The sequence below is a fragment of the Notamacropus eugenii genome, chromosome 6, assembly GCF_028372415.1.
Source record: "Notamacropus eugenii isolate mMacEug1 chromosome 6, mMacEug1.pri_v2, whole genome shotgun sequence".
NCBI lineage: Eukaryota > Metazoa > Chordata > Mammalia > Diprotodontia > Macropodidae > Notamacropus > Notamacropus eugenii.
In genome coordinates, this window is record NC_092877.1 from 47,500,877 (window position 1) to 47,528,134 (window position 27,258).

General features: G+C 40.8%; 1 protein-coding gene across 3 annotated transcripts in view; it reads right to left on the minus strand.

Annotated features, from left to right (window-relative positions):
- The window catches only part of DGKQ (diacylglycerol kinase theta), a 115,160-nt gene that overhangs the window by 26,555 nt on the left and 61,347 nt on the right, over positions 1-27,258 (minus strand). For all 3 annotated transcript variants that reach the window (XM_072619907.1, XM_072619906.1, XM_072619908.1), the window contains exons 8-15: positions 22,855-22,955; positions 21,367-21,596; positions 20,539-20,629; positions 19,380-19,434; positions 17,302-17,363; positions 14,621-14,771; positions 12,519-12,557; positions 8,729-8,844 (exon numbers count right to left, since the gene is read on the minus strand). In XM_072619907.1, the coding sequence (XP_072476008.1) occupies positions 8,729-8,844; positions 12,519-12,557; positions 14,621-14,771; positions 17,302-17,363; positions 19,380-19,434; positions 20,539-20,629; positions 21,367-21,596; positions 22,855-22,955 (845 nt within the window). The remainder of the gene's footprint in view (positions 1-8,728; positions 8,845-12,518; positions 12,558-14,620; positions 14,772-17,301; positions 17,364-19,379; positions 19,435-20,538; positions 20,630-21,366; positions 21,597-22,854; positions 22,956-27,258) is intronic.

Consider the following 27,258-nt stretch of genomic DNA (forward strand, 5'->3'; position numbering starts at 1 on the left):
ATACTCACAAAAATATGTTTATGCACACACACACATATACACACATATGTGTACACACAAGCACACACACACACACACACACACACACACACACACACACAGTGCAGGCTTAGAATCAGGAAAATTCATCTTCCTGAATTCAAATCACACCTCAGACACTTATTAGCTGTGTGACCCTGGGCAAGTCATTGAACTCTTATTTGCCTTAATTCTTCATCTGTAAAGTGATCTGGAATAGGAAGCGACAAACCACTCCAACAGCTTTGTCAAGAAAACCCCAAAATGGGATCATGGACATGACTGACCAACAACAAAAAAGTGTTTGTGTGTACGCATGTATGTATGTATGTAATATATAGCCTTCCAAATTTAATTAACATTTACTTTAACATTTGGGTACTACAATGTAAAGGTGGGTATGGGAGATGATGGCAAAATGTATATTGGAAAATATGGTTTGAGTAAAAAATAAAAGAGCCCAAATGTTTATACAGGTGTCTCACTCCTATGTACCTACATACACACACGTGTGTATGTACGTGTATAAATATAAATACCTTATACACATATAATAACACAATATCTAATTTAAGTACATATAAATATTATATGTACATATACATAATTATATATACAAATAATTATACATACATATATATGTATACACACACACACAGGCACCTGTATAAGAATTTGGTCTTTCTTATTTGCTATTCGCAAACCATGTTTTCTAACATACTTTTTGCCATCTTCTCACCTTTGCCTTGCAGTACTTAAATATAAAAATAGAAGTTAATTAAATTTGGAGGGTCTTATGAAATTCTTCATAGAATTTCTCTACCTCACTATATTTTGTAACAGATGTGTATAAGCTGTTATCTTCTGTGGTCCCATATAAGGGGCATTACTGAAGATTCCATAAAATGATGTTTCTTGTTGCCTTTGGACACACAAAGAAAGCAACTCAACCAATTTTTTGATTTGCCTTTCCCAGGTCACCCTGTGAGCCATCCTTCCATTTGGCTGACATATCCTTAGGGGGTTTTTTGTTTTGTTTATAGCAAGAATGTCAGAATCACCATAATTCAATTTCGTTAGAAGTTAAGTCCAATATGTGGTCATTGAACAAGGACCTGGAACTCAGAATACCAATAGTTAATTTAGAAGTTAGGACTATAACCACATCTCTAACTGGGATCTCTTTGGAAACTCCAATCCCCCAAATCTGGTTTCTTTTCACCTAAGAAATCATGTGGGAAGAAAGCATATAAGAAACTTCTAAGTTGGATGGGAGAACAAGTAGGGAAGGAAGAAGAAACTGTCAGAGGAAGGTGGGAGAAGAAATTTCAAAGGAACCTGGAGTTTTGGCTTGATCTCCCCTTAACAAGGCCTTGTTACCTTCAGCAGCAGCAGCAGCTCAGCAACCCCACTGCAGTGTTAACCCACTCCCAGTAGAAGCTGTGTAAACAACTAAGGGTCAAGAAAGAGTGAGCAGTGTAGCTGTATAAAGGCAATCATGGGGTGCAGCCAACGTTCCCAGGATCATCCGTAGTAAATGTTAAAAAGTCCAGCACATTTACAGAGTGGAAACAAGGCTCTCAGGCACCTTTCATTGATGACTGAGATATTCCTTTCATCCTCTTTTGGGGAGACTGAAAGATGAGGTAGGAAGTAGTAAAATGGCTTGGATCCCTCTCCCATTGTGCTGAAAATACAAGGGCTGCAGAGAATGTACTCACAACATGGAGGTTGGAAGGAGAGTTCTTGGAGTGGTGTGATTAACATGAAGCATAATTAATTAAATTCAGGCATCTAGCCCCATTCTTCAATGTTTGCATATACACGCGTGCATATACACACAATTTCTAATCGTATGGCCCATTATTTTTAAACACTTTTACTTTCATGCTCTAGAATATTGTGCTTCAGTGAAAAGGTCACTGAAGGTAAAATCAAAAAACCTGGGATCAATCCCTGGCTCTTCTATGATCTATGTAACTTTGGTCATTACTTTCAACCTCTAGACCTCAGTTTCCTCCTCTGTAAAAGAAGTCGGATGGCCAAGGTCCCATCATAACTTAAGATCTACAATATTAAGTCCATAGGATGGAAATGAACTGGAAAATGATTTCCTGATGACATATAATGAGTATGTTATTGATTTGAATAACGTAGCTTTAAATCAAGGAGCCTTTCAGGGTTACCAACTTCCACTCCTCAGCCTTCCCTTAATGCTTCCAGTGGATCTCTGGTTTTCACTGGGACACAAAACTAGACGAGAAGATACCTGGAACTGGATGAAACGGGCTTGGCCAGAGTCATAAACAGAACAACACGAGAGAATTTCAGCATCTTCTTTCTTACACAGCACACTGCACCGGGCAAAAGGGAGAGGGTTGCTCTCAAACACACATCTACTCTAAACTAAACACGCAGTGGAACAAATAAGGAAGCTCATCACTACATGGTCAGGGAATGGCCAGGTAGTTACAACTTACCTTTTGAATCTTGGAAAAGCAGCTGACATGAAAAACAAACAAACAACAGAAAAGAACAAAACGTTGGCATATTTGACTTCTCATTGCTGCTTAAAGGGATATAAATTAAAAGGACTAAGCTCATTGTGAGAAGCAATGTGTTGTCCTGGAATGGGAAGTAAAGAAACCTGGGTTCCAGTTCTGGTTCTACTCCTTACTATGTAACCATGGGACAGTCACATTCCCTCAGTTTCCTCATCTGTAAAATGGGAATAAAATTACCTTCACTAAAACTGACTTGTAGAAAGTAAAATGTTATGGAAACATGGATTAATGTGTGACTTAAGGGGAGAAAAGGACAGGAATAGGGATTTCCAAGGGCAGCACTTAGTTTTGGTAACATATATAAACAGAAATCTTTGTAACTGCTCCTAGAAAATCCCTCTCTGAGAAACAGAGTCCCTGAAGGCTGTCCAGAGACTTCTTGAACTCCTTAAAACAACGTTTCTCACCTGTGAAACAGTCTATGTTAGAGAAGTTTCTCTCTGGGTAAATTAATCAAAGAAAATAGATGTAAAAGCACTGTAATAATTCTTACATATTGGGTCAAAAACTACTTCCCCATAATGTCCACACACTGGTGCTAGTTCTGTCCTCTAAGTATGAGCCACCCTTCATGTGACAACTTTCAAAATAGTTAGATCTTATCCTCCTTTCTGCAAGTCTCTTCGGAGTTAAACACTCCCAGTTCCTTCAAATGATCTTCAATGCCAAGGTCTTCTAATCCTCTCACTACCTCTCAGTCATTGCTTGAGGTCTTTGCAGCTAAGTTTTTTCATTTGCAAAATGGCAACAATCATCCATGCCTGGCCTTCCTCCTCTCAGTATTATACAGGTTACATATGTAGGGATTTTATTTGCCTTTGTATCTCCAACACTTGGTACAGTGCCTTACACATAGTAAGTACTTGAAAAAAATGCCAAATGATTTGATTTATGTGAGATAATGAATGGGAAAGTGTCCTGAGATGTACAAATGTTGAAAACGCTTGAAGTAATCAGAACAAAGCATCTGGCTGGGGAAGAGAGACTCTCACGAGGTTCCCCTGAATTGTCCCAACAATGAGCAGGGGCTGCCTCAGGTTCTAATGTCCCAACAGGCTTCTCTCCTTAGTCCTAGCCAGGGACAAGAGATAAGTGAAATGGGGCCAATGTCAGTGGGGAAACTCCCCAGCAACAGACCATCCACCTATTCTTGTGGAGATCATATGCAATTTCACTCTGCACCTGCATTCACACTGTTCCTCCTGTATGGAACGGAGCGGTAGTAGCATACAAGAATATGAACTGACATCAGTCAGAAGACTTGAGCTTAAGTATCAGCTCCCAAACTTCTGACTATCTCTTCCAGTCTAAGTAACTTCATTTGTAAATGAAGATGATGAAGTTAACAAGAACTGGCATTTAAACAAGACAAAGATCTGCAAAGCTCTTTACGAATATTATCTAATTTCATCCTCACAACAACCCCAGCTGGGGTAGGTATTATTATTGTCTCCACTGAGGAAAGTGAGGCAGAAAAGGTTAAGTGATTTGCCCAGGGTCACACAGCTAATATGTATCTGAGGTAGGATTTGAACTTCGGTTTTTCTGACTCCAAGTCCATCACCATGCCCACCCCACAGTACTGTTGTGAAGAAAGCGCTGCCTAAACGTGAACCCTACAAACCTATGTAAGATTACAGGCCATCTCAGTGGAGGGAGCGGGGAGTGACTGTAGAAAACTGAAAACAAATAAATTAATTAATTTTTAAAAAGCGAACCCTACACAAAGGGGAGCTATTACTGTTAATTACAATAACTTTCTATTTCCAGTCTGCCTCTCTTGCCTATCCTTCATGGTCCAGCTCAACTTCCATCTCTACCTCGAAGCCCTCACCACTAAGTCTCAGAGCTGCAACGAGGAAATTAGAATCTCAGCAGTTGTCGAGTTTAAGAACTCCCTCTAACATCCACCCAAAGAGGTGGCTGCCCCGTCTTCGCTTGAAGACCTCTGCAGAGGGGGAACCAATTACTCCCTGGAGAAGCCCACTCCACTTTTGAACAGCTCTCATCATTAATAAGCATCTCTTACATCAAATCTAAATCTGCCTCTTTACCACTTGCACTCACTCTCTCTAGTTCTGCCCCTCTGTTTCCATACAAAAAAAAAAGTCAAATCTTTCCTTCATGTAAGGATCCTTCAAAGAAATTCTTAAAGACAACTCATATCTTCTATCCTTTTACCCCCCCTCTCCCACCACATCTTTTCTTCCCTCCATGCTGAATCTTGATGCTTCAGCCAAGAATGGTGTGGCACAATTTCAACAGATAAGGTCACCCTCCTTTTGAGAGTCAATGTACTTCTTAAAATGTGATGTCCAGCACTGAACGCAACACTCCTAGCCATGACGAAGCAGAGAAGAATACAGTGGAACAATGGCCTCCCCAAATACCAAGCAAGTTATTAATAGACTTGTTTAACAGAAAAGAGCCCTTAAACAGATCTATGGAGCATTCTACTAGAGACTTCCTAGCTGACAATGAACCACATTTCTTAAGGCCCAGACATTCAAACAGTTCCAAATCCATCCAACAGCATTATCTAGCTTATATGTCTCCATCTTCTCCAAAAGGACAGCAGAAGAAATTTAATTAGATGCTTGGCTAAAATCTAGGTAACCTAATTTGTGGAATCCCCCTGCCTTGATCAATGAGTCTAGTAACCCTGCCAAAAAGGGAAAAGAATTATCTGTTCTTAATGAACCATGCTGGTTCTTAGATCACTACTTCCTTTTCTAGGGGTTTAATAAGCTCTTCAATTTTAGAATTTTGCCAGAAAGTAAAGTTAAGCTTCCTTGTCTCGACTTTGCTGATCCCACCCTCTTCCCTTTTCTGAAAATCAATTTGTCTCTGATCTTTCAGAGAGGCTTTTTAGTCTGCTATGTCACTCAGCAGACTCATTGAGGTCACGGTCTACTAAAAGCCACGTCTACTAAAAGCCACAATCCACAATCACACTTGCTACTTCTTTCAATGCCCTGAGATGCACTTTTTCTGTGCCTCATATTTTTAATTGATCATTCCCTTTTGCCTCTGTATTCCCCTCACTGAGCACAGTGTTTGGCCTGTAATAACTACTTAACAAACGTTTCTTGATTGGTTGATTGAAAAGAAACAGGGGTTCTCTTACTATCTCCAGATATATTTTGGGCATCAATTTCCCATTAGCCTTTGTTCCACTCTTTCAAATTCAAAGATCATCTTCTCAGCAGAGAAAACAGAAACAAAATGAACAGTTCAGCAGCTCTACTTTCTTTCCATTGTCCAGTATCATCATTCCATCCCCTCTGAACAAAGATTCTTTCCTTGCTTTGATCCTTTTTTCCGTAACAAAACTTTTAAAAAGCCCCAACCTTCTTTGCTGTTCTCCTTGCCACTCAGCTCATTTTGAGAATGAGTGCTCCAGACGTTAAATCTGAAAGACTGTACCATGTTTCTGTATTCATGTAACATTTACCTGCCCTTGAGTCTTTCTGTACATGTCTTTTCTAATCTAAGTGGATCAATAAGTTTCCTATGCATCCACATGATCTCCCTCTTTACATCCTCAACAGAATTTTGTGCCTTCAGTATTTCACTTACTCTCCTCTGGGTGGACCCTTTGACACCTGCTCTCCAAAAATCCAGTGTGCATCTCAGATCATGCCCAACTTTCCTCTCTTTTTCTATCACAAACACTAAGAAGAAATGATAACTTTTCCTCAAGACTCCTGTTGTTTCTACTCCAGCAACCAGTTTTCCCTTGTTGCTGAAAATTTAGGTCCAGAGTAGTAGTTCTCCTCACTAGTTCCTCCTCCTTTTGAAGGCTAAAATTATTATTATTGTGACAAACTAATATATTAGGAAAGATATTCTTTGCTTTGAGCAGAGAGGTATAGCAAGACTGGATAGCTGAAGTCCTCCATCAGTACTAGCTAACACACTTCTGTGCTAAATTTATTATCTCTTTCCTGAATTCAACTATTTCCTCATTCTGTGCAGGCACTCTGCGGTTTACTCTAATGACAATACTGCTTCTATTTCTAGTGCCTGTGACTTTCACCCCAACGCTCTCCACCACACTTCCTGTTCTAGTTCCTGGATTCACGCACACATACACAAACATACACACACACGTACGTAGGTCTTCTTTATATGCAGTGCTAGTCACCTACTCAAATCCTCTTTTAAAGAAACTATTGCTTTTGAATGAGGTACATGCTTCCAACTGGAAAGGTTAATCCCTCCGATATTCATAATGTCAAATTGGGTTCCTTGCAGTAAGATCTCTAGTTCATCTTGTTTGTTTCGTATGTAGATCTATAGACATCTCATGCCGTCCCTTTTCTTGCTGGATTTTTCCTATTGTGAATTTACTGAACATCTCTTGCTACTTAGCTTGGTGGATCTATGCAGACAGTTTTCCTCCACCTTCTGAGGAGGCTGAAGGCAAGCTCAATTTTATTGGCTCAGAAGCGCCACCTGTTGGCCAGTTACAAAGGTACCCAGATGCAGTTGGCTGGTGCCCCTTTTCAAGGCTATGAGGATAGGGCCAGGGAATGGAGCAAGGGAGAAACAGGACAATTCATTACAAAACAGACTAACATCCAGCAGGCAGTGTTTACACATCTAACGAGGGTCCAAGAAGACCTCTCAACTCCAAGTCACATTCGTGTTATGTCTCTGCAGCCTCTTATTCTACTAACATAGTAGATTCATTCATAACCTTGAGCCCTTGCTCATAATCTCCCTCTCTTTCAGAAGTTACTGTCTTTTTTCTCCCCTTCAGGACCTAGGACAAGATCTCACCTCCTCCAAGACGCCCTCCCTGAACACCCCAGCCCATCGATCTTAATTCACAGCCACTACTCTTTGCAGCAATTTTTTTTTTAGCACATACAAACATACACATAAGTATGTGTATGTATGCATATATATGTTTGTGTATGAAGAGTTAACTTTTCATATGTTGTTACGATCTTGTCTCAAAAAGAAGATAGGATATCTAGGAATGCAATACAATATACAAGAAAGAGCCCCAGACCTGAAGTCTGGATTCCAATCTGCTACATAGCTTTTAGAGTATCACTTTCCCTTTACACAGGCCTGAGTTTGCTCTTCTGTAACAGAAGAAAAGATTCAAAATAATTATTTATTAAGCACCTGCCATGTGAAAGACATTGTGCGAGGTGCAGGAGACAAAAAGACAAAAAAAAAAAAGCTCAGCTACTGCCCTCAAGAAGTTCCCATTAGAATGCAGAGAGACAACAGATATCCAATCCTTGGTGGCTTGTAATGGTGGGGGACAAATGGCTCTAGGAAAATCTGAGACAAGGAGAGAACATCTGCAGACAGGAAATTAGGAAAGACTTCTTAGAGGAATAGCACCTGAACTCAGTCTTGAAGGAAGCGAAGAGTTCACGTAGAAAATATATAAAATAAAGAAGAAAAATATAGAATAAACCTGGAAAAGGAGGTTGACACCAGACTGTCAAGGGCCTTAAAAGCCAGGCAAAGGAGTTTATATTTTATTTTCTAGGCAGTCAAGTCGATGTAAGTTTTTGAACTAGACTATGCATTAAGATGGTCTCTAAGGTCTCTAAGGTTTCTTCCCCAGCTATGGCATCCTATGATTTCGAGAAGGAAGCAACAGTGACTTCCCCATCCCTGGATCCCCCACAGTGCAACATAGGGAATAGTAAATACACTTTAACTGACCCACATGAACCTGGTTCTATGGTACCAGTGTCTTCCATGATATGGCTAATCACTGGGCAGAATTTTGCCCTCAGTAACCCCACCTCCCACTTCACAATTTTCACAGTTCTTTTCACATCCATTTTGTTTTTATTTAAATTTATAATTAAATTAACTTTGACTATAATTAACCAGTGACTTAGCTTTCTGAATTTTGGACCCTGTTCATCATTTCCAAAAATGGTGAGATTCTAGCCCTTCCTGTCCTCTTTCTGACCCCTCCCCCCCTTTCCTGTCTCATGTTGGGCCACTCGCATAAGAAAGAGGTAAATGGTGGATTTCAGCAGAAAAAACAATGGCTTTGGAGTCTGAGGACCTTGGTTCAAATTACAATTCTGCTGCTTACTCTCTGTGTCACCTGGAGGAAATCACAAATTCTCGGGGACTAGGCCTATAGGGATCAGGTACCTTACCATCACTTCTGGCATCACAATTCCAGTTAGCTGCTTGTCCTGGATCACTGTATCCTTAATGAGCATATATATTCTCTCTGCCTCCGAAAAACAGGAGATGTCAAGTACAACAGCCCCTGAAATAAAAACAACTTGCTTTTATGTCCAGCTAGTGACTCCAGTAAAATCAGCGAGAAACCCATAAATCAATTAGGGAAAAGAGGGGGAAATCTTATACTGAAGTCTTACTACGCACAATAGCATCGAGTAGTACCTGCCACTGGAGGAAAAAAACACATAGAGATGCAACCATTTTAGCGACTCTGGAGTCAGTTGGAACCTGGGTTCAAAACCCTGCTCTACTACCTATCATCTATGGGACTTTGGATGAGAATCTTCCTCTGTCTTGGCTTCAGTAACACTGGGAATGAGCTAAATGAGTTCTGGGTTCCCTGTGATATTGACATTTCAATGGGTCCAGGGTCTCATCAATATTAACATGCCCTCCAGGGACCCAGATGAAAGCCCTCAATCCTGGGCTAAAGTCCCTATCAGCTCTAAGTCAATCCTATGAATTCTCTCTGAGCATCAGCTGTTTACCCTAACCTCATAAGTATGTCATATTTTCCATATGAGACGCATCTCCCCAAAAGGAGCAGCAAAAAGGACACCATGTGGGTCTCTGATAAACTAGAAACTGACCAGAGTCAGAACAGGACTGGACATCACTCCATGTAACAATCAGTGGAAGGAAATGGGGAGAAAAAAACATTGGTTGTGAGGATGAGACGTGGCAAGGGCAAGGGGATGGGAAGCAAGAATGAGAGTTGTCTTTTTATTGGTTTCCTCCAACCCCCCTCCCAATCTCATTTTGTTTTAATTAAAAACTGCTCTCAAGCAAAATTCAGTGACTCTAGCAGAAGCCTGGCACACCTGGATGGCCAACAGCTTAAATGTGCTAACATCAGCTCTGACCTCGATTGCTACGGTCACTTGGGCAATGTTCTCAGCTAAATAAGACCCATCTCAAAGTATCTGAAGGTCAGTCTCTCATATAGAAATGGAATTAGAAATTTCTTCTGCTTAGTCCCAGAAGGTAAGCCTAGGAATAATGAAGGAAACTTACAGGAAAACAGGTATTGGCTCAATCCAGGGTATCGTCAAAGTCTTACTGCAGTTTTAAGCTATCATGGCTTGTTAAAAGTGATTAAATATTACATAGATTATATTATCTTATGTATAATATTTACATGTTATATTTATCATAACAATATTCTATTGTAAACATGTTAAAATGGAAATAACATATAACATCAATACAGAATTCTATTTAAGTTATTAAAACTTTTAAACTGCACTGAGACTTTGGGGATATAAAAATATTTAATAGTTTAAGAGCTACTAAATATCAAAATAATATATAATCAATATTAATACACAATATATAAGCTATTAAAGCTTAGAATATATAAATAATATTTATATGACAGAAACTAATTAAAATATATAATAAAATTTAGGTTATTAAAGTTTAAAACTTTACTGCCTTTGGGCAATAATTATTATAAGGAAGAATTTCCTAAAAATCAAAGCAGAATGAATGGACTCCCACCGGAGGGTAGCAAGTTCCTTACTTTCAGAAGTTTAAGCAGTGGCTACATGGTCACTTGTCAGAAATGTTGTGGAGGGGATGCCTGCACAGGGGTGCATTGAATCAGAGACCTCTGGGGCTCCTTTCCATTTCTGAGTGTCAAAGAAAATTCATATCATAGAATGCTGGAGGCAGGAGAGACTTCTTCTAGGGTATCAAGCCTAGGGATTCTTAACCTGGGGTCTCTGAACTTGTTTTTTTAAATAATATTTTGTTATAACTATTATTGTACTTTAATTGGTTTCCTTTTTAATTCCATGTATTTTGTTTTATTAATTTAAAACTATTATTTTGCAAAGGGCTTCACAAGTCTGCTAAATGAGTCTGGACCTGGAGTCAGGAAGACCTGAGTTGAAAATCGACCTCAGACATTTACTATCTGTGTGACCCTGGGCAAGGAACTTAACCACTGACAGTTGTCACGACTGTGAAGTAGGGATAACCCATTATAGGTACTTAATAAAACCTTCTTTCCTTCCTTCCTTGCTCCCTCTCTCCCTTCCTTCCTCGGTCTTTCCCTTCCTTCCTTCTTCCCTCCTTCTTTCTCTCCCTCCTTCCTTTTCTTCCTTTTACAAACGAAAAAGCTGAGACCCAGAAAGTAGTACTGACTTGGCCAGGAGAACCAGGCCTTTAACTCAGGGTTATGTTTAACTCTAAATCTGAAGCTATGTCCCTCTGCAAAATGTTATTTTCTCTCTCTCTCTCTTCCTCTTTGTTTTCATAATACTACCTAGCATTTAGGGAATTTCGTTCTTCCCATTCTCTCCTTTGATCCTCACAACATCCTGAGCAGTCAGCAAGACTAGATGTAATCTTATTTCCATTTTCAGAGAAAGGAACTGAAGCTAAGAATAGTGATATTACTTGCCTGAGGTCACACAGAAAGTTAGTGACAGAGTTGGGGCTAGAACTTATGTCTCTTGACTTCCAGTCTATGCTTTTTCTACTTTTCACATTATTGCACTGCATGGAATTGTGGGTAGGAGATATGGACATTTAACAGACAGAAACATTTGGAGGGTGGCAACAACATCCTTTGGAACCACGCATCTCCATTTCCATTTTCTATACCTATTTTATAAGATATGAATTTCAGATATGGATCTGAAAGTGAATATGTTCAATATCACAAATAATTTTTCCCAGCCACTCTGAATCCATGCTGTTTCCCTAGGAGATAGATCCGGCCAGAAAAGATTTATAAATTATTCAAGGTGGAGCTGAGAAGAAGAATCACTCATTACATATCGCCTGAATTAGCAAAGTCATCATCTCACCTGGGGCGCACATTAGAGAGCATTAGCTGACATCTACAGAGTGCCTTCTTGATTGCAAAGTTACATATTATCTTGCTCAAATCTCACAACAAATTACGGAGTAAAAGTACTATCCCCATTTTATAGCTGAGAATACTGAGACTCAGAAAGCTACAGGGGCTTTCTAATGTGACCTTGCTAAGCAGAAGAGATTCAATTTTAGCGTGGGCCTTCTGGCCCTCAAATCCAAGGTTCTTTATGATATACCTCATAAATATATGCAATGTCTATTGGTTATAATTCTTCTTTACAACATGATTAATGTGAAAATATGTTTAATATGAATGTGTACGTAAAGTCTATATCAGATTGCATGCCATCTTGGGGAAGGGAGAGGGGGAGAAAATTTAAAACTCAAAATCTCGTGGAACTGAATGTTGTAGACTAAAAAGAAATTAACTAAATATGTATATACACACACACAGATGGATGGATGGATGGATGGATGGATGGATGGATGGATGGATGGATGGATGGATGGATGGATGGATGGATGGGTGGATGGATGGATGGATGGATGGATGGATGGGTGGATGGATGGATGGATGGATGGATGGATGGATGGATGGATGGATGGATGGATGGGTGGATGGGTGGGTGGATGGATGGATGGATGGATGGATGGATGGATGTTTACACAATGTGAGGTTGACGACTAAAATGTACACTCTGCTTCATTTAAATCCAATTCACTTGCAAGTCAAGACATCATCCTCCTGATGTCATCGATACTCTTCAAAAATGGACAAAAACCAACAATGTAACACATAAGAGATATAAGCTACATAACAGATACAGATAGACATATAAGCTATGTAATGCATATACAATATACTCTCCTTACCTTGATTTGCGTAAACATGAGTTACTGTCACTAGATTTGCTGTAAAAATAAAGAACAAAAGTCAACTCTTCCAACTTCCAGCATGCACATGGTTTTCCCAAACCCTTGAGACTGGAGTCCTACAAATTCAGACCCTGCCTTTAGTGAATTCCCCTTATTTTCCCATTAGCTGACTAATGGGAGATATCAAGGAGAAGACATGGGCTTGATTTGGGGAACTCCAGAGATATAAGGACTCTTCGAAAACTCTTAGTTCAATGTGTTCATTGTACAAACATAAAAATAGAAGCCTGGCTTGATAATCAGGCACCCAAGAAACTAAGGAATATTAGGTATTACAATAACCCATTCTGGTGGCTTATCTCCCTAACTACACTGCAGGGTCCTTGATGGCAGAGAATGTAGGCTGAACTTTTTACTCCAAACACCCAGCATATAGTTATAGTTAAGTGCTTAATAAACATCAGCTGTATTGACCAAACCCACAAAGCAAGTCAATGAGAGTGCCAACCAAATTGATGAAATGCCAACCAAAAAATTAGGTAAGAATTCTATTTTAGTCTAGAACTATTTGTGGTCCTCTACTTGTGTTCTAACTCAGGGCTTCTTAAACTGTTTTCACTCACAACCCCTATCAGCACTTCTTAAACTGTGAATCACAACAGTTTAAGAAGTGCTGGGCTAACCAAGGTAGGGAATGAAGAGTTGGGACTCTCGTCTTCTTCACTGCAACTGCTCTTCCTCTATTAATGCAGGGTAAGATTAAGTTTTTTTGGCCGCCATATCACACTATTCACTCTGTTGAGTTTTGTCATCTACTAAACTCCCCAGACATTTTTCCACACAAACTATTTTTTGGACACTGGCCCCCTCTCCCCAAAAAAGGTGAGAATAACTCAAGGTTATTTCAATTCTCCAAGGTCTACCTCAAGAATAACTTCATGCAGGAAGCCTTCCCTGACCATGATAGACAACAAAAACTTCCCTTCCTGACCACTGACAGTCCCTTACACGCTTTTTGTACCTAAATTATACTGAGTTTTAAACAACTGGTATCCAGGGGTGGGGGACCTAGGACACATGTGGCCCTCTAGGTGCTCTTTGACTGAATCCAAAGTTTACAGAACAAATCCCCTTAATAAAAGGATTTGTTCTATACAACTTGGACTCAGTCAAAAGGCCACACCCAAGGACCTAGAAGGCTGCAGGTTCCCCACCCCTGGACTATATACCATAGTGTAACAGTCTCTCTTCCATGTGTAATCAGTCTTGTCTCCCTCAGCCTGTAGGCTTCCTAAAGGCAGGGCTTTAATCTGCTCCTTTTCTGCCTCCCCAAGACTTCCCCTGAGGGCAATCAAATGGCATTTATTAAGCACTTACTAAGCACGTTATTAATCACTATGTGGTGGGCACTGGGAATATAGAGATTAAAAATGAAATAATCACTGTTCTCAAAGAGTTTACCTTCAACCACAGGAGCGAATATTTATACATGTAGATATATAAACAGTAAACAAAAAGTAATGCAAGATAGTTCAGGGCGTTGGGGCCCTGGCAATTGGGTCTCATGTGGAAGGTAGTGCTAAATTGTGAAGGAAGGGAGGGATCCTACAGGTAGAACTACATATGGAGGGCCTTCCAGCAATGGTGAAGACCAGACGTACAGAGGCATGGAGATGGGAAATAGAGATGAGAAATGGTGTTGTGTGTTAGGAGGCTGGACTGTAAAATACAGGAGAGTAATTTCTGAAGATGCTGGGAACATAGGCTGCAACTAGATTACGATGGGCTTCTCCTCTGTCACCCCGAGACTGTGACACACCCTGAGGGCAGGTCGAAAGAGTATGTTCCTTCAGTCTCCCTGATGGAGTGAGCACCTGAGGGCAGGCTTGGAGATGGTCCTCTTCTGTTTTCCCCACCTTCTCAGGGTTGGTTCCTTCTCAGGGGCATGATTAAAAATGATGACAGTAAAATTCAGAGAGAGGGAGACATAGGAACAGGTGAAAAGAAGCTGCTCAGAAAATTCTTATATGGCCAATAAATAGAAAGGAAATCAAAATGACAAGGGAATTAGCAAGGGGGAAATTTCTTTTTTTACTCACTTTTGATAGCCAAATCCTCCTTTAGGATATGAGTGTATTCTTCAGCAGAGAGCTGCGGGGGCAGGCCGCCAACAAACAGGTTCACTTGTGTGGTGGCATCACTGTTCTCCACCACATAAAATCTGGTTTGGTTCATTTGACGTATGGAAGTCTGGAAATAAGGAAAAGTGGCTGTGACCCCAGAGTGGCTTGGGGATAATGATAGGATTATCACGAACACAGAAAATTGCCAGTTCGGTTCGGCAGTCAATCTGACAGCAACTCAGGAAGTTGTTCAGTGCAGGGATGAAAGACCTGGCTTAGGACTCAAGAGATCTGGGTTCTAATCTAACACACCCAGTAATTTGTGGTGTGACTTTGGGAAAAAACATGTCCTGCCTTTGGGCTTCAGTTTCCTCGCCCCTATAAGGAGAGGCCTGAACTAAATAATCACTAAGCTCCCTCTTGGCTCTGATAGCCTGTGATTCTATGTGAGAACCAAGCAGAAGGGTGGAGGAAGAACTCACATTGAGAAGAGACAGCAAAATGGGGAAGGGAAAGAAGATGAACCCAGAGGACAAAAGACTTGCCATAGTTAGAAGGAAAAGAGAGTGTTCCCAAAAAACTGGATCCAGTGATACCTTGAATGACCAGAATGATGGGCAAAATCTAAGAAATTTCACAGGGATAAATGTGAACTCCTGGGAAAGAGCTGAGAATTATGAGCTTCAGAGGGATCACTGAATCCCTCTATTTTATAGACAGGAAAATGATGCCCAAGGAGATCAAAGGAGTTGCTCCATGCCACGATCCTCTTTTCCTCAAATCCAGGGCTCTTCTCATTACATCATAATCTTACACAGACTCAAAAAATCAATTGCCTAAGTTCAGGATGGGTGCAGCCCATCTAGAAAATAGTTTGTGCAGAAAAAGATCTGGAGGAGGAAGGGGTGTGTGCGTGTGTGCATCTGTGTGTGTGTTGTGTGTGTGTGTGTGTATGTGAGTAGATTCTAAAACTTAACTGGAGTGAACAGTGTGACATGGCAGCCAAAAAACCCTCAATCTTAGGCTGTATTAATAGAGGTAGAGAGGCTAGCCCAACTATTTCCCTTGGTTAGACCACATCTATTTTGCTGTAAACAGTTCTGGGCACATTTTAGGAAGGTGTTTGAAGACAGTCAGAGTAACATGAGGACTACAGAATAGGTCATTCAAGCATCTGGTGAAGAAACTACAGATGTTTAGCCTGGAACAGAGAAGACTCAAAGACAACCTAACAGCTGTCTTCTAACATCTATCATGTAGAAAAGAAAAGAGGATTAGACGTGTTCCCTCTGGCCCCAAAAGGTAAAAATAGGAGTCAACAAGTAGTGATCACAGAGACATAGATTTAAGCTCCACATGAGGAAAAAATTCCCCACAATGAGATCTTCCTAAAAGGAGAATGGGCCATCTTTGCAGGTAGTGAGCTTCTCATCACTGGAGGGCTTCAAGAACTGGCTACATTAGCCCTTATGGAAAGGATTAATGATTTATTTAGCAGCCAGACCAGATACCCTTTGAAGCCTCTTCCATCTCTGAGATCTGATGTTCTATGACCCATACATAATGCTTCCCACTGTCTGGTGTATCAGAGGCATTCTGAACAGCCCACAAGAGATCAGAGAACCACGGACTCATGGAATCTTGGAGTTGGAGGGTATCCTAAGACATAATCTGATCTTTCCTGCTGAGGAAAGGAAGGCTCAGAAAAGCAAAATGAATTACTTAAGGTCACACAGTAAGCTAAGTCAACAACCTGGTCAACAGCCAGGACCCAAACCAGGTCTCCTGATGACTAGACCAGGGCTTTCTCTATTATACCACCCGTACAGATTTTATTATTATACTATACACACACACATAAGTATACATATACATATGTAATGCATATATTCATACACACATGTATGTATGAGTATGTATTTATATACAGGTATGCAATACGTACACATACATATATATGTGCATCTATGGGTATGTAGAATGTGTGTGTGTGTGTGTGTGTGCATGTGTGTGAGTGAAAGCATCACTTATAGAACTTTAAGGGTTAAGAAAAAAACCACCTTCCATAACTTCTCCTCTCCTTTCCCTTTAAAATTCTCAGCAATTTTTTTCCTTTTATAGACTGTAATTTTTTTGCAAACTGTTTCTTCTTTCACAACAAAATATAGAAATACATTTTACATGATTGCACATAATATAATCTGTATCAAATTGCTTACCCTATTAGGGAGGGGGAGATGGAAAGGAAGGAGGGAAAAAATTTGGAACTCAAAATTTTATAAAAAAGGAATGTTACAGATTCTCTTTACATGTAAATGGAAAAAAAAGACTATTAAAAATCCAATCCAATCCCACAGCATGAAAGAGGGAAGGAATACCTTGCATACAAGCGGGTGCTCTTTAAATGTTTGCTCAATTAAACTAAAAGTAGAATATTTCCCAGGTACCATGGTTAGCAAGATGCCCCTCTGGAAGTTCTGAAGGTTAAGACCCTTCTGGGCTCAAAAGATTTTTTTTTGGTGAGAAAACCATTAAAAACTCCACCACCACTCCCCCCCTCCCAATTTCTCTTTGGACCTCTGCACAAAGTCCAATCAGTACAATTGTCCATTCCCCAAGAAATACAACAGAAAGTTCATGAATCACAATTCAATTACCTTTCGGATGTCTCTAAGTCGGCTGAGAATTAATTCCTCATCAGTCAGTGTCATCCGTTGAACTAAAAGAATTCAAAAGACATTAAGAGGAGTTGAATGATCATGAAGTTTGGAGACAATAGTCAGACTTCTGCTTAAAATAACTGCCTGATTTTTCATGGGTTTGGATATACTCCTATTGACAAAGTCACTGTGGTTTATGGGGCATCTATACACTTCTGGCCTCAGTTTAAAAGGTGAGTCATTTGACATGTACAAAACCTGTGTTTTAGAAGATGGAAGAGGGTTTTCTACAAAGAGAGAGCCCTGAGGACAAAGACTGAAGAGGGAAGGCAGAGGTGGACTAACACTGCCCACAACTCAACTGTCTTCATTTCAATTCAATAAACACCTCCCTATTAAGTGTCTACTAAGTCCAAGGTGCTGGGGTGCTAGGGATACAAGGCTGGAAAACAAAGCATTTCCTGTCTTGGAAGAACTTAAATTCTATCATACTTGCCCACAATCTGTAGGTTTACTACTTCAGCATACAATATGCAAGAGTTTCTTTGCATTTATAGACACAACATCTGTCCCTGATCCATCCTCCACACAGCTGTCAAAATGATATTCCTAAACATGTATATAAGTACAAAGCAGATGCAGAGAAACACGCAGTAATTTCAAGAGGGAGATGGTGAAGGTGACGGAATGTCAGGTAGTAGGGAGACCTAGTGGCCCGGCTGGAATAGTCATCTTAGACTATTGTGAATCCCTCAGCATCCAGCAAAGTCTCTGCACTAAGTTGGTGCTTAATAAAGGTTTTGTTGAATTCAAGGAATTGAGAGGAACTGGAGTCACTGGGGCAACATGGGCCAATAATAACAGTGACGTTAAGGAAAGCAGATCCCAATATGGTTTACAGTAGATGTGTCAAATCTACGGCCACAAAACTCCTGAGTGAGGCCTGAACCAGATTAAAATGTAACTGGGAAATGTTTAACAAAATAAAAACATAAAACAACATTATTAGGCAATGTTAAATTTGGGTTTTCTAAGTCAATATGAGGCCTGTGGGGATCCTTCTGCACAGTTTAGCCTGTTCTACTGAGTTTTTCACCACCACAAGCTGCCTTTCTCACAACCTGGAAAGGGGGCAGGAAACATTATCAGCTCCATTTGAGCAGTGATAAAGCCAAGACCCAAAGATGAAAAAGGAACCCGTTGCCTAGCGTCAAGCAAGTGATAGGCAGCAATGCCAGGCATTCAATCCACGGATCACAGAATTGATAGATGAAAGAGGTTTTAGAGATGTACATGGGAGGAAACTGAGGCCTTCAGAGAGGAAGGGACATGACTTGATTCACACAGCCAGTAAGTGGCAGAGCTGGGATCTGAAACCTTAGTTAGTGGTCTAAATAAGAGAGGCCTTGGTAGTGTTGTTTGGGTGGCATCCTGATGAAAGTTATTTTCATAATCTAGGAAGGTGTTCAAGGAAGGCTGTGATTTCTCCTAAACCTCTAGCCTAGGCCCACCTAGGACCCAGAAAAGACCGTCAATGATGTAGCTGCTGCCAACCTTATGACCAAGAGTTTTTATCTCAGACTCCAAGATCTTGAGCACCTTACAGCATAGACAGGTAAATAAGACCTCCTAAGAGGCACAATGAACCCCAGGGAACACAAGGGAAGCCACCCAGATAACCAGGCTCCCCAGGGCCATACTGCATTGCGACAATCAGGGTTTGGACAGCTCTCCTTTGCAGAGTGAACACACTCTGTTCCAAGTATAAGTGCTGATTGGGAGAATATCAGCCCCCAGCCCTGGACTCCTTCTGTTTTTATCTGCTGCTTATCTACAAGCCCAGAGTAGGAAATGGTTTGGTATTCTCTTCAGGATTAGTGGCAACAGAGGTTGCTTTCCATCCCCACCTTCCCAGAGAATCATGGTAACAAATCATACAAAAAAATAAGCAAGAAGAATGTTGGGGCTGGACCTTGGTCTACGGGGCATGGTATAATAAAATCAATGCTGCTAGCTAAGACTGTAGTCTATACTGTCATCTCAGGGCTCATCAACAGCCCCAGTCCCCATCTTACCTTGTTTACTGCCCATGAGCACCTCCACAAGCCGGAAATTCTTGAGACTTTCTGCCTGCCAAGGATCAGACAAAAACATTTCATGAAGCTTTTGCCAAAGTCAACATACCTTGTCCATGAGGTGGTTTCCAATAGTTCCTCCATCACTCATCCCAATAGCTCAACTTCTCAAATACAAATCAAGAGGCCCAACGGAAGGACACAAACCCAGAAAAGGACTTGAAGACTACTAGTATCTCACATGATCAAAACGCTTGTGTAATCAGTTTAACATCATACTTTTGTAGATAACAAACCTCAGACCCTGAGAAGGGAAGGGATTTACTCAAAGCCACAAAGATAGTAAAGGGCTCAGCTAAAACCAGACCCTAATCATTCTGACTCTAACTCAAGTGCTTTCTCTACCACACTAAGTATCCTCTGGGTCTGTCCAAAGGGATCCAATTAGGACATAACTCACAATAGCCGTCTTGGGTTATTGTCTTCCAGTATACTCTACCCGGTGATAATGCAATATGACCAGGTCAAAGTATGATCCTACTGGGCTGTGAGCTTGGAAGGGGAAGGATTATGACTTTCTTAAATCTATAACAGAGTTTCACAGAATTTGGAGTTTGGAAGGCATAAAATAGTAGAGTGCTGGAACTGGAGTGGTAAGACATGGGTTCAAATTCTGCCTATCACACTTCCTAGCTGTGTGACCATGGCCAAGTCACTTAACCTCTAGGAAGCTCACCTTTCACTCTCCTCACCAGAAAAATGGAAATATCTTCAATGTTTGCCCTTGTTGTAAGACTCAAAAGGAAAAAAAAGTGCTTTGCTAACTTCAAAGTATTCTGTCAGTCGCAGTGGTTATTATTCCAGCCCTTTATTTTAGAAAGGAGAAAACTAAAATCTAGAGTTAGAAAGTGGCAGTTAGGACAGAATTGGGTATTCTGGTTCTGATCTAGTATGTTCCTTCTCCCCTATCAGCACAGCTGAGAGCACATGATCCTGAAATTGTTAAGCACTTAAGAAAAGTTTGATGAATGACTGCATGACTGATATGCCCACACAACAGTATTACTTCAGGAGAAACTGCAGGAGAGGGGGGCATGAGAATCAGCCTGGAAAGGAAACATCCCCCCAGGTCTAGAGAACCCAGAGCCTAAATGCTTACCTGTCGTCCCAGCAACGGGAGGACTTCTTTCATCACTGTCTGAGCAGTGCTGTTCTTGTCCACTCGGATGGAGACATAAGCCATTCCAACCCTGGAAGGAATAAGAATTTTAAATGACTGAAATTTCCGAGCAGGCTGCCTCAGATCTCTTGGGAAAGGGAAAGTGCCTCTCTGGGCTGGATTCATTCAAAGGCTGTATAAAATATGGGATGCATGGGGAGTCTAAGGATGGGGAGCCAGTTCCTCGCTGGGGCTGATAGCAGAGTTCACAAATTCCTACCCATTTCCCAATTCAAAGGGTTTCATCCAAGGATATACTAGAGCCAGCTCAAACTGGTTCCTAAGAGGCAGCTGTTAAATTTTGAGCCTGAGCATTTATACATCAGATATTGGCAAATACTACAAATCAGAGCTTGACTAGTTTTTGCTGACTTGTCTAGGCTTAAGAAAGTGATGGAGAAAATGTTATTAATGCCAATTAAACTCAAAGTGTGTTGCATGTGTATTTTTTTTAGAGCTGGTTTTAAAACACTTAGTAGCACCTCACTGGACTTATCACTGTTTTAAGTGGAGAAACCAATCAGTTCCATTTGGATTCAGGAGAACAAATACATCTACACGAACTCACAAATTCTGGTTGTGAACAGACTGCTTTGACCTCTGGATTCCCTGGTCAGGAAAGACCTTCCTCATTTTGACACCTCAGTAATATAATTAGTGGAGGGGAAACATGATCTAGTGAATAGTCTTCCTTCTTTGTAGTCAGGAAGTCCTAGTTTCAACTCCCACCCTGACTTCAGTACCTCTGGTAAGTGCCCCTCCACTCACTTCAGCCAAGCTGGGTAAATTTTTATAACTTCATGATCCTTGGGCTTTGCATGAATGATCCAGGCTTCAGGAATAGATTCTCTAAACACGGAAGGGGTGCTAGTGCTACTGGCATCCTCTGGACCTCCATTTTTGTGAGTTGCACAATCAGCCATAGCCTGTTGAGCCAATGTCTGCAGCTCAAAGTCTCGTTGGTCCTCATTAATGTAATAAGCCCTCAAAGCTGCCTCCTGCAAGAGAGAAGAAGGGGAGGGGAGGGGAGGGGAGGGGAGGGGGAGGGAGGAGAGGAGAGGGGTGGGGAGGGAAGGGAAGAGAGAAGGCAGTCAGTCATTTCTTTAAAAATATGCGAATAAAGTTTTTTAAATATTTAGGGGATGACTCAATGCACTGAAGAATGCCCCAAGACTCAGGATGAACCTTGCATCTGTTTCTCACAATCTTTGCCTCCTTTCAGAGCTCAGCTCAAAGGCCACCTCCTGTATGTAGCATTCCCAACATTTCCTCAAGGGTTAGCTCACTCCTTTCTCAATTAATTGTGAATTATAGTAATAACGTATCTTCCCTTCCCCTCAGTAAAATAAGCTTCTCAAGATCAGAAATCACTTTGGGTTTTTCCTTTGTATCCAACTCCAGTGTCTTACACCCAGAAACTGTTTAATACATGTCTGTTGAAATACCACTTTTAGGTCTGTATTCCAAAGAGATCATACAAATGGGAAAAGGATCCACACGTACAAAAATAGGTATAGCAGCTCCTTTTTGGTGGTCAAGAACTGGAAACTGAGGGCATGCCCATCAATTGGGAAATAGCTGCATAAGTTGTGGTATATGAATGTAATGGAACACTATTGTGCTATAAGAAATGATGAGCAGGCGGACTTCAGAGAGGCCTGGAAAGACTTGTATGAACTGATGCTGAGTGAAAGGAGCAGAACCAGGAGAACATTTTACACAGTTACAGCCACACTGTGTGATGACTAACTTTTAATCTTGGCTCTTCTCAGCAATGCAAGGTTCTAAGACAACCCCAAAAGGCTCATGATGGAAAATGCCCTCCACATCCAGAGAAAGAATTAGTCTGAATGCAGACCAAAGCACACTATTTGCTGTCTCTCTCTTTTTTGTTTTGTTTTGTTTCTTCTATCTTGTGTTTCATTTAATTGGCTATAATTCTTCTTTATAACATGACTAATGTGAAAATATGTTTAATATGAATGTATACATGGAGCCTATATCAGATTGCACACCATCTTGGAGAGGAGGGAAGGGGAGAAAATTTAAAAGTCAAAAGGTTGTGGAACTGAATGTTGTAAACTAAAAAGAAAGAGAGAAAGAAGAATTTTTTAAAATGTCTGCTGAATTAAATTAAATTGAATGACACAGACAGTACAGTGAAGATAAAGCAAACTGGCTTAGAACCACCCCATAGGGGATTAGGAGTTGGGTGTCAATCCAGCCTCCGACATCTGCAGCTATGCCATCTCTTACCATAACCTCCCCTGTCTTTGCTATCCTGGGAATGGTGATCAGCCGGAACTGGTTGCGTTTCACGGCATCGTTACCATCAAAGATCTTCAGTATCTGTTTGCCTAAGAGGAAAAAGGCACAGAGTTTCTTAAATGCAGCATTTTTTTTTCTAGGCAAGACAAGAAGAAAACGAATCAGAATCAAGTCCCAGGCAGAACCCTGACTCTAGCTCTAAAACAATCCTTGGCATGGATCTGACCAAGCCCTGATGTAGTTCCTGTATGACCTGTGACCTTAGCCCTTGACCAGAGCCTTGACTGACCTCCAGACTCCCACATAAAAACATACATTAAAATCTGATACACTCAGTAGCACAGGCATTACAAAGAAAAGGAGGGCAAGAAGAAGGTGCACGAGATACCTTTCATATTGTATTTCCTCACTGGACAGTTTTTTATAGGATAGTTATGGGGCAGCTGGTTTTCACTGCAGGTTGGTGTAGGTCAGGAATGTGGTTTTTGACAATGTCTGTACTTTGAGATTTATAAGCCTCTCTGATCTTATAAGGTCCTCAATGATGTGGGTGTTCCCTTCTCCCAACAGTGTAGACTTCAACATGACAGTGTAGAATGTAATACGTCCATGTCTGCTTGTCCTTGGGCCAGTCATTTCTCCTTCCTTAGGTTTCAAATACCTCTATATTTAACTCTTATCTACATCTTCCCTTAAATCCCACAAGGAGGATCCATCCAGCATGCCAGGAGCTTTCCTCTTGGGTTCTTTCTATCTGGTGGGTAACAAAGGCACTGCCTACCTGTTATCCTTTGCTTTTATTGAATACTTAGGATTTTCTGATCCTACATCTCCTGAATCAAATCTTTTCTACTTTTGATGTCATGTCTTAGATATGGGTTGGTAATATGCAGTAGCCTATTACACCCACTGTAGGTCTCTCCATTGCCCTTTTCACAACTAGCAATTTTGATTACCTGTTATAAAGAACCACGGATAGGGGATAGGAATCATACCTGTAATTTCATGGCCATGAAGAACTCTTAGGTAAGAAAGTACTCTCTAATGATGTAGGCTGGCACCTCCTCTTTGACTTAGAGTCTTACAGAGGTGCCTAGAATCCCGAGGGGTAAAGTGATTTGCCCACGGGCCCTCCCATTCAGAGGCAGGTCTGGCATCCAGGGCCTCCTGGCTTCAAGTTTGATTCTCTGTTCACTACATAATGCTGCCTCTCAAATAATGATGATGATGATAACAAGAGATGACATTTACACGGTTACTTTAAGGTTTACAAGGTACTTTATGTGAAGCATTTCATTTGATCCTAGAGAGGTAAGTACTATGTAATCACTACTGTTATTTGTTTTAGAGGTAGAGCTAGGGGTGCATAGTGTGCTGGCCCTGCAGTCAAGAAGACCTGAGTTCAAATCTGACCTTAGACATTTATTAGCTGGGTGACCCTGGGCAAGTCTCTTAATCTGTCTACCTCAACTGCAAAATGGGGAATAATAATATCTCCCAGGGTTGTTGTGAGGATCAAATGAAATAAATTTTGTAAAGTGTTTACTCTAGTGGCTGGCACATAATAGGCACCTAGAAGCTTGCTTCCTTTCTGCCTGACTTCTATTACCCCATTTTACAGATGAAGAAACTGAGGGTCAGACAGATTAAGCGACCGGTTTATACTCAGGCATCTGCATTGTATAAGAAGTAAGATTAAACTCAGGTCTTCCTGATTCCAAATCTATTGCTTTTCCCACTAAAATCCCATATACTTATTCATATATATGGGATTTTAGTGCACATATATATATTTTTATATATGCAGTGCTCCACAGTTCAGAAGCACTTCCATGTTCATCATGTAATTTAATCTTTACAACTGTCCTGGAGGGAGGAAAGGGTGGGGAACCTGGGCAGGGATCAACATTCGACAGGCCAATCCAAGAATAACAGCCATTCTCTCATAATTAAGTGGTTTAAATGTGTGTATGTATGTGTGTGTGTGCATGTGTATACACACATGTAAACAGATAGATGGAGAGAAAGATAGATGGATAGATAGATATACTTATATATATGTATGAACAAACAGTTGTCAAAAGAGTTGCAAAGTCTTCACAACCACATGAAAGAATGCTCTAAAATGCTAACAGGAGAAATGCCAATCAAAACACACCTGAGTCTTCACCTCACACCTTTCAAATTGGCAAAGATGACAAAAGATGGAAACAACCAATGTTGGAGGGGCTATAGAATGATAAGCAGCACACTACATATTGTTGGGAGACTTGCAACGTGGTGCAACCACCTTGGAAAACAATTTGGAATTATGAAAATTATATCCATACCCTTTGAACCACAGACTCCATTACTAGGCCATCAAGAAGAAGAAGGTCTCCACAGACACCAACATATTTATAGCAGCCCTTTTTTTGTGATAGCAAAGAACTGCAAACCAAATAGATGCCCATCTAGTGGGGAACAGCTAAAGAAACTGAATTAAGTGAATGTAATGGAATATCACTGTGCAGTAGGAAATTATGTATCTGACAAATACAAAGAAGCATGGAAATATCCACATGAACGGAAGCAGAGAGAAGTAAGCACAGCCAAGAAAACAATCTACACGGTAACTACATAAAAAAAAATCAAGTGAATGTATCAAAATTATAAAGATCAAGCAGGACTCAAATTATGAGAGAGGAGAGAACCTCCCCAAACCACCTCCTTGTGTAGGCTGGAGGTCACAGGAGTGGCATATTTCATGTTTTCAGACTTTTTCAAGGTATTGATCAGCTGTGCTTCCCTCTTCTTTTCAATCTTTAAAAAATATTACTTGTTAAACAGAACAGTTTTCTAGGATGAGGAGAAGAGAGATACTGGGGATCACTATAATGATGTGAAAAACAAGATATCAATAAAAACTTATTTCAAAATAAATTTTTAAAAAAGAGAAAGAGCAGTAGTTACAGAATCGTGTGCAGAGAGGACCAGTGATTATAGTAAGACATCACTGAGTATGGAGAGATTTCAACAGGAGAAAGATTTTGTCATGTGAGTGATTCAAGGGTTGCGTGAAAGAGTCACATGTTGGGTTAATGTGGTCTACACCAAGTACATTGCTGTCCCTATTTATTTACTGATCAGAGAATAAAAGGGTGGGGGCAGAGGAGCAGACAGTAACTGGAGACCAGTGAGCTGGGTTCAAGTGCCTTCCTACATACACACTGATATACCAGCCAGGTAGGACCCATGCTGAAAAGTACAAGATTAGATTCTACCTCATGGAAAATACCTGAACTCTGCATTTCTGAGCTGTTCCTCATTCTGTTTGGGAAGAGACTGCCCAGTGTGAGAAATAGGATATGTGAGTCAAATCAATAAGCATTGATTAAGTGCCTACTATGTACAAGACTTTGTGCCAGCTGCTGGGTAACATAAGATATAACAGTAGCAGGAGACCTGAATTGTCAGGCTGAATTTATATGTTATTACATAGATAAGAGGAAATTGTGAGGTGTCTGAGCAGGGGAACGATGTGGTTAAATCTGAGCCTGAGAAAGATTATAATGGCCTTTACCTGCAATGCAGTCCAAATCCATTCATTCAGGCTGCTCATTAAAACCAGCAGCCAGCTCTAACAATTGCTGTTCTCCATCTGTCTGGAAGGGGTTTTTCATTCTGGCTAAAATGATTCCTGCAGTCCGAGGACATGAGGCCAAGAAAAAATTCCCAGGGTGCTTAAGATTCCAAGTGTTCTAATGGTCAGAACAGGACAGATAAGGAGGTAATCACAATGATGCCTGGACTCTATAGCTAAAAGACTGGGTGAAAGAGATGGTAAAACCAGAGATCATTTCCTGTCCAGTCCTCTTCTCTTCGGTGGGACAAGCAAGAACACTCCTTGATCTGAGCAGGAAGCCAACGTAATCATTTGGCTTTGGGGGGTAGGGGGGAGCCATTATTTCTAGCATGCCTGCTGCTGAGGACTCCAGAGACGCAGGGGAAATGACTTGGCATGGCGGCTGTGGCTGCAGATAATGTTCAATGCATGCTGAGAATTTCTTCCTATCCTGCTCTAGAAGACAAGCAGTTATCTTTTTCTGCAACTGTGCCAATATTTACAGAACAGTTCTCTGAACTCTAAGGATCTGAGATCTAGTTCCTTTGTGTCTACATGACCTTGACAAATAAGTCCTTTCTTCTCTCTGGGCCTCAGTTTCCTCATCTGTAAAACGAGGGAGTCAGACTAGATGGCCTTTCAAGGTCCCTTCCAGCCCTAACTGATGATCCTAGATGGTGATGCTCCTGCTATTCCTGACCCTGAGGGTCCCTTTCAGAGATGACAGTCTGGGGGCTTCTGAATCTGTCAAGTCACCACCAGGCTTCTGAGGGATTAATTTTCTCCCC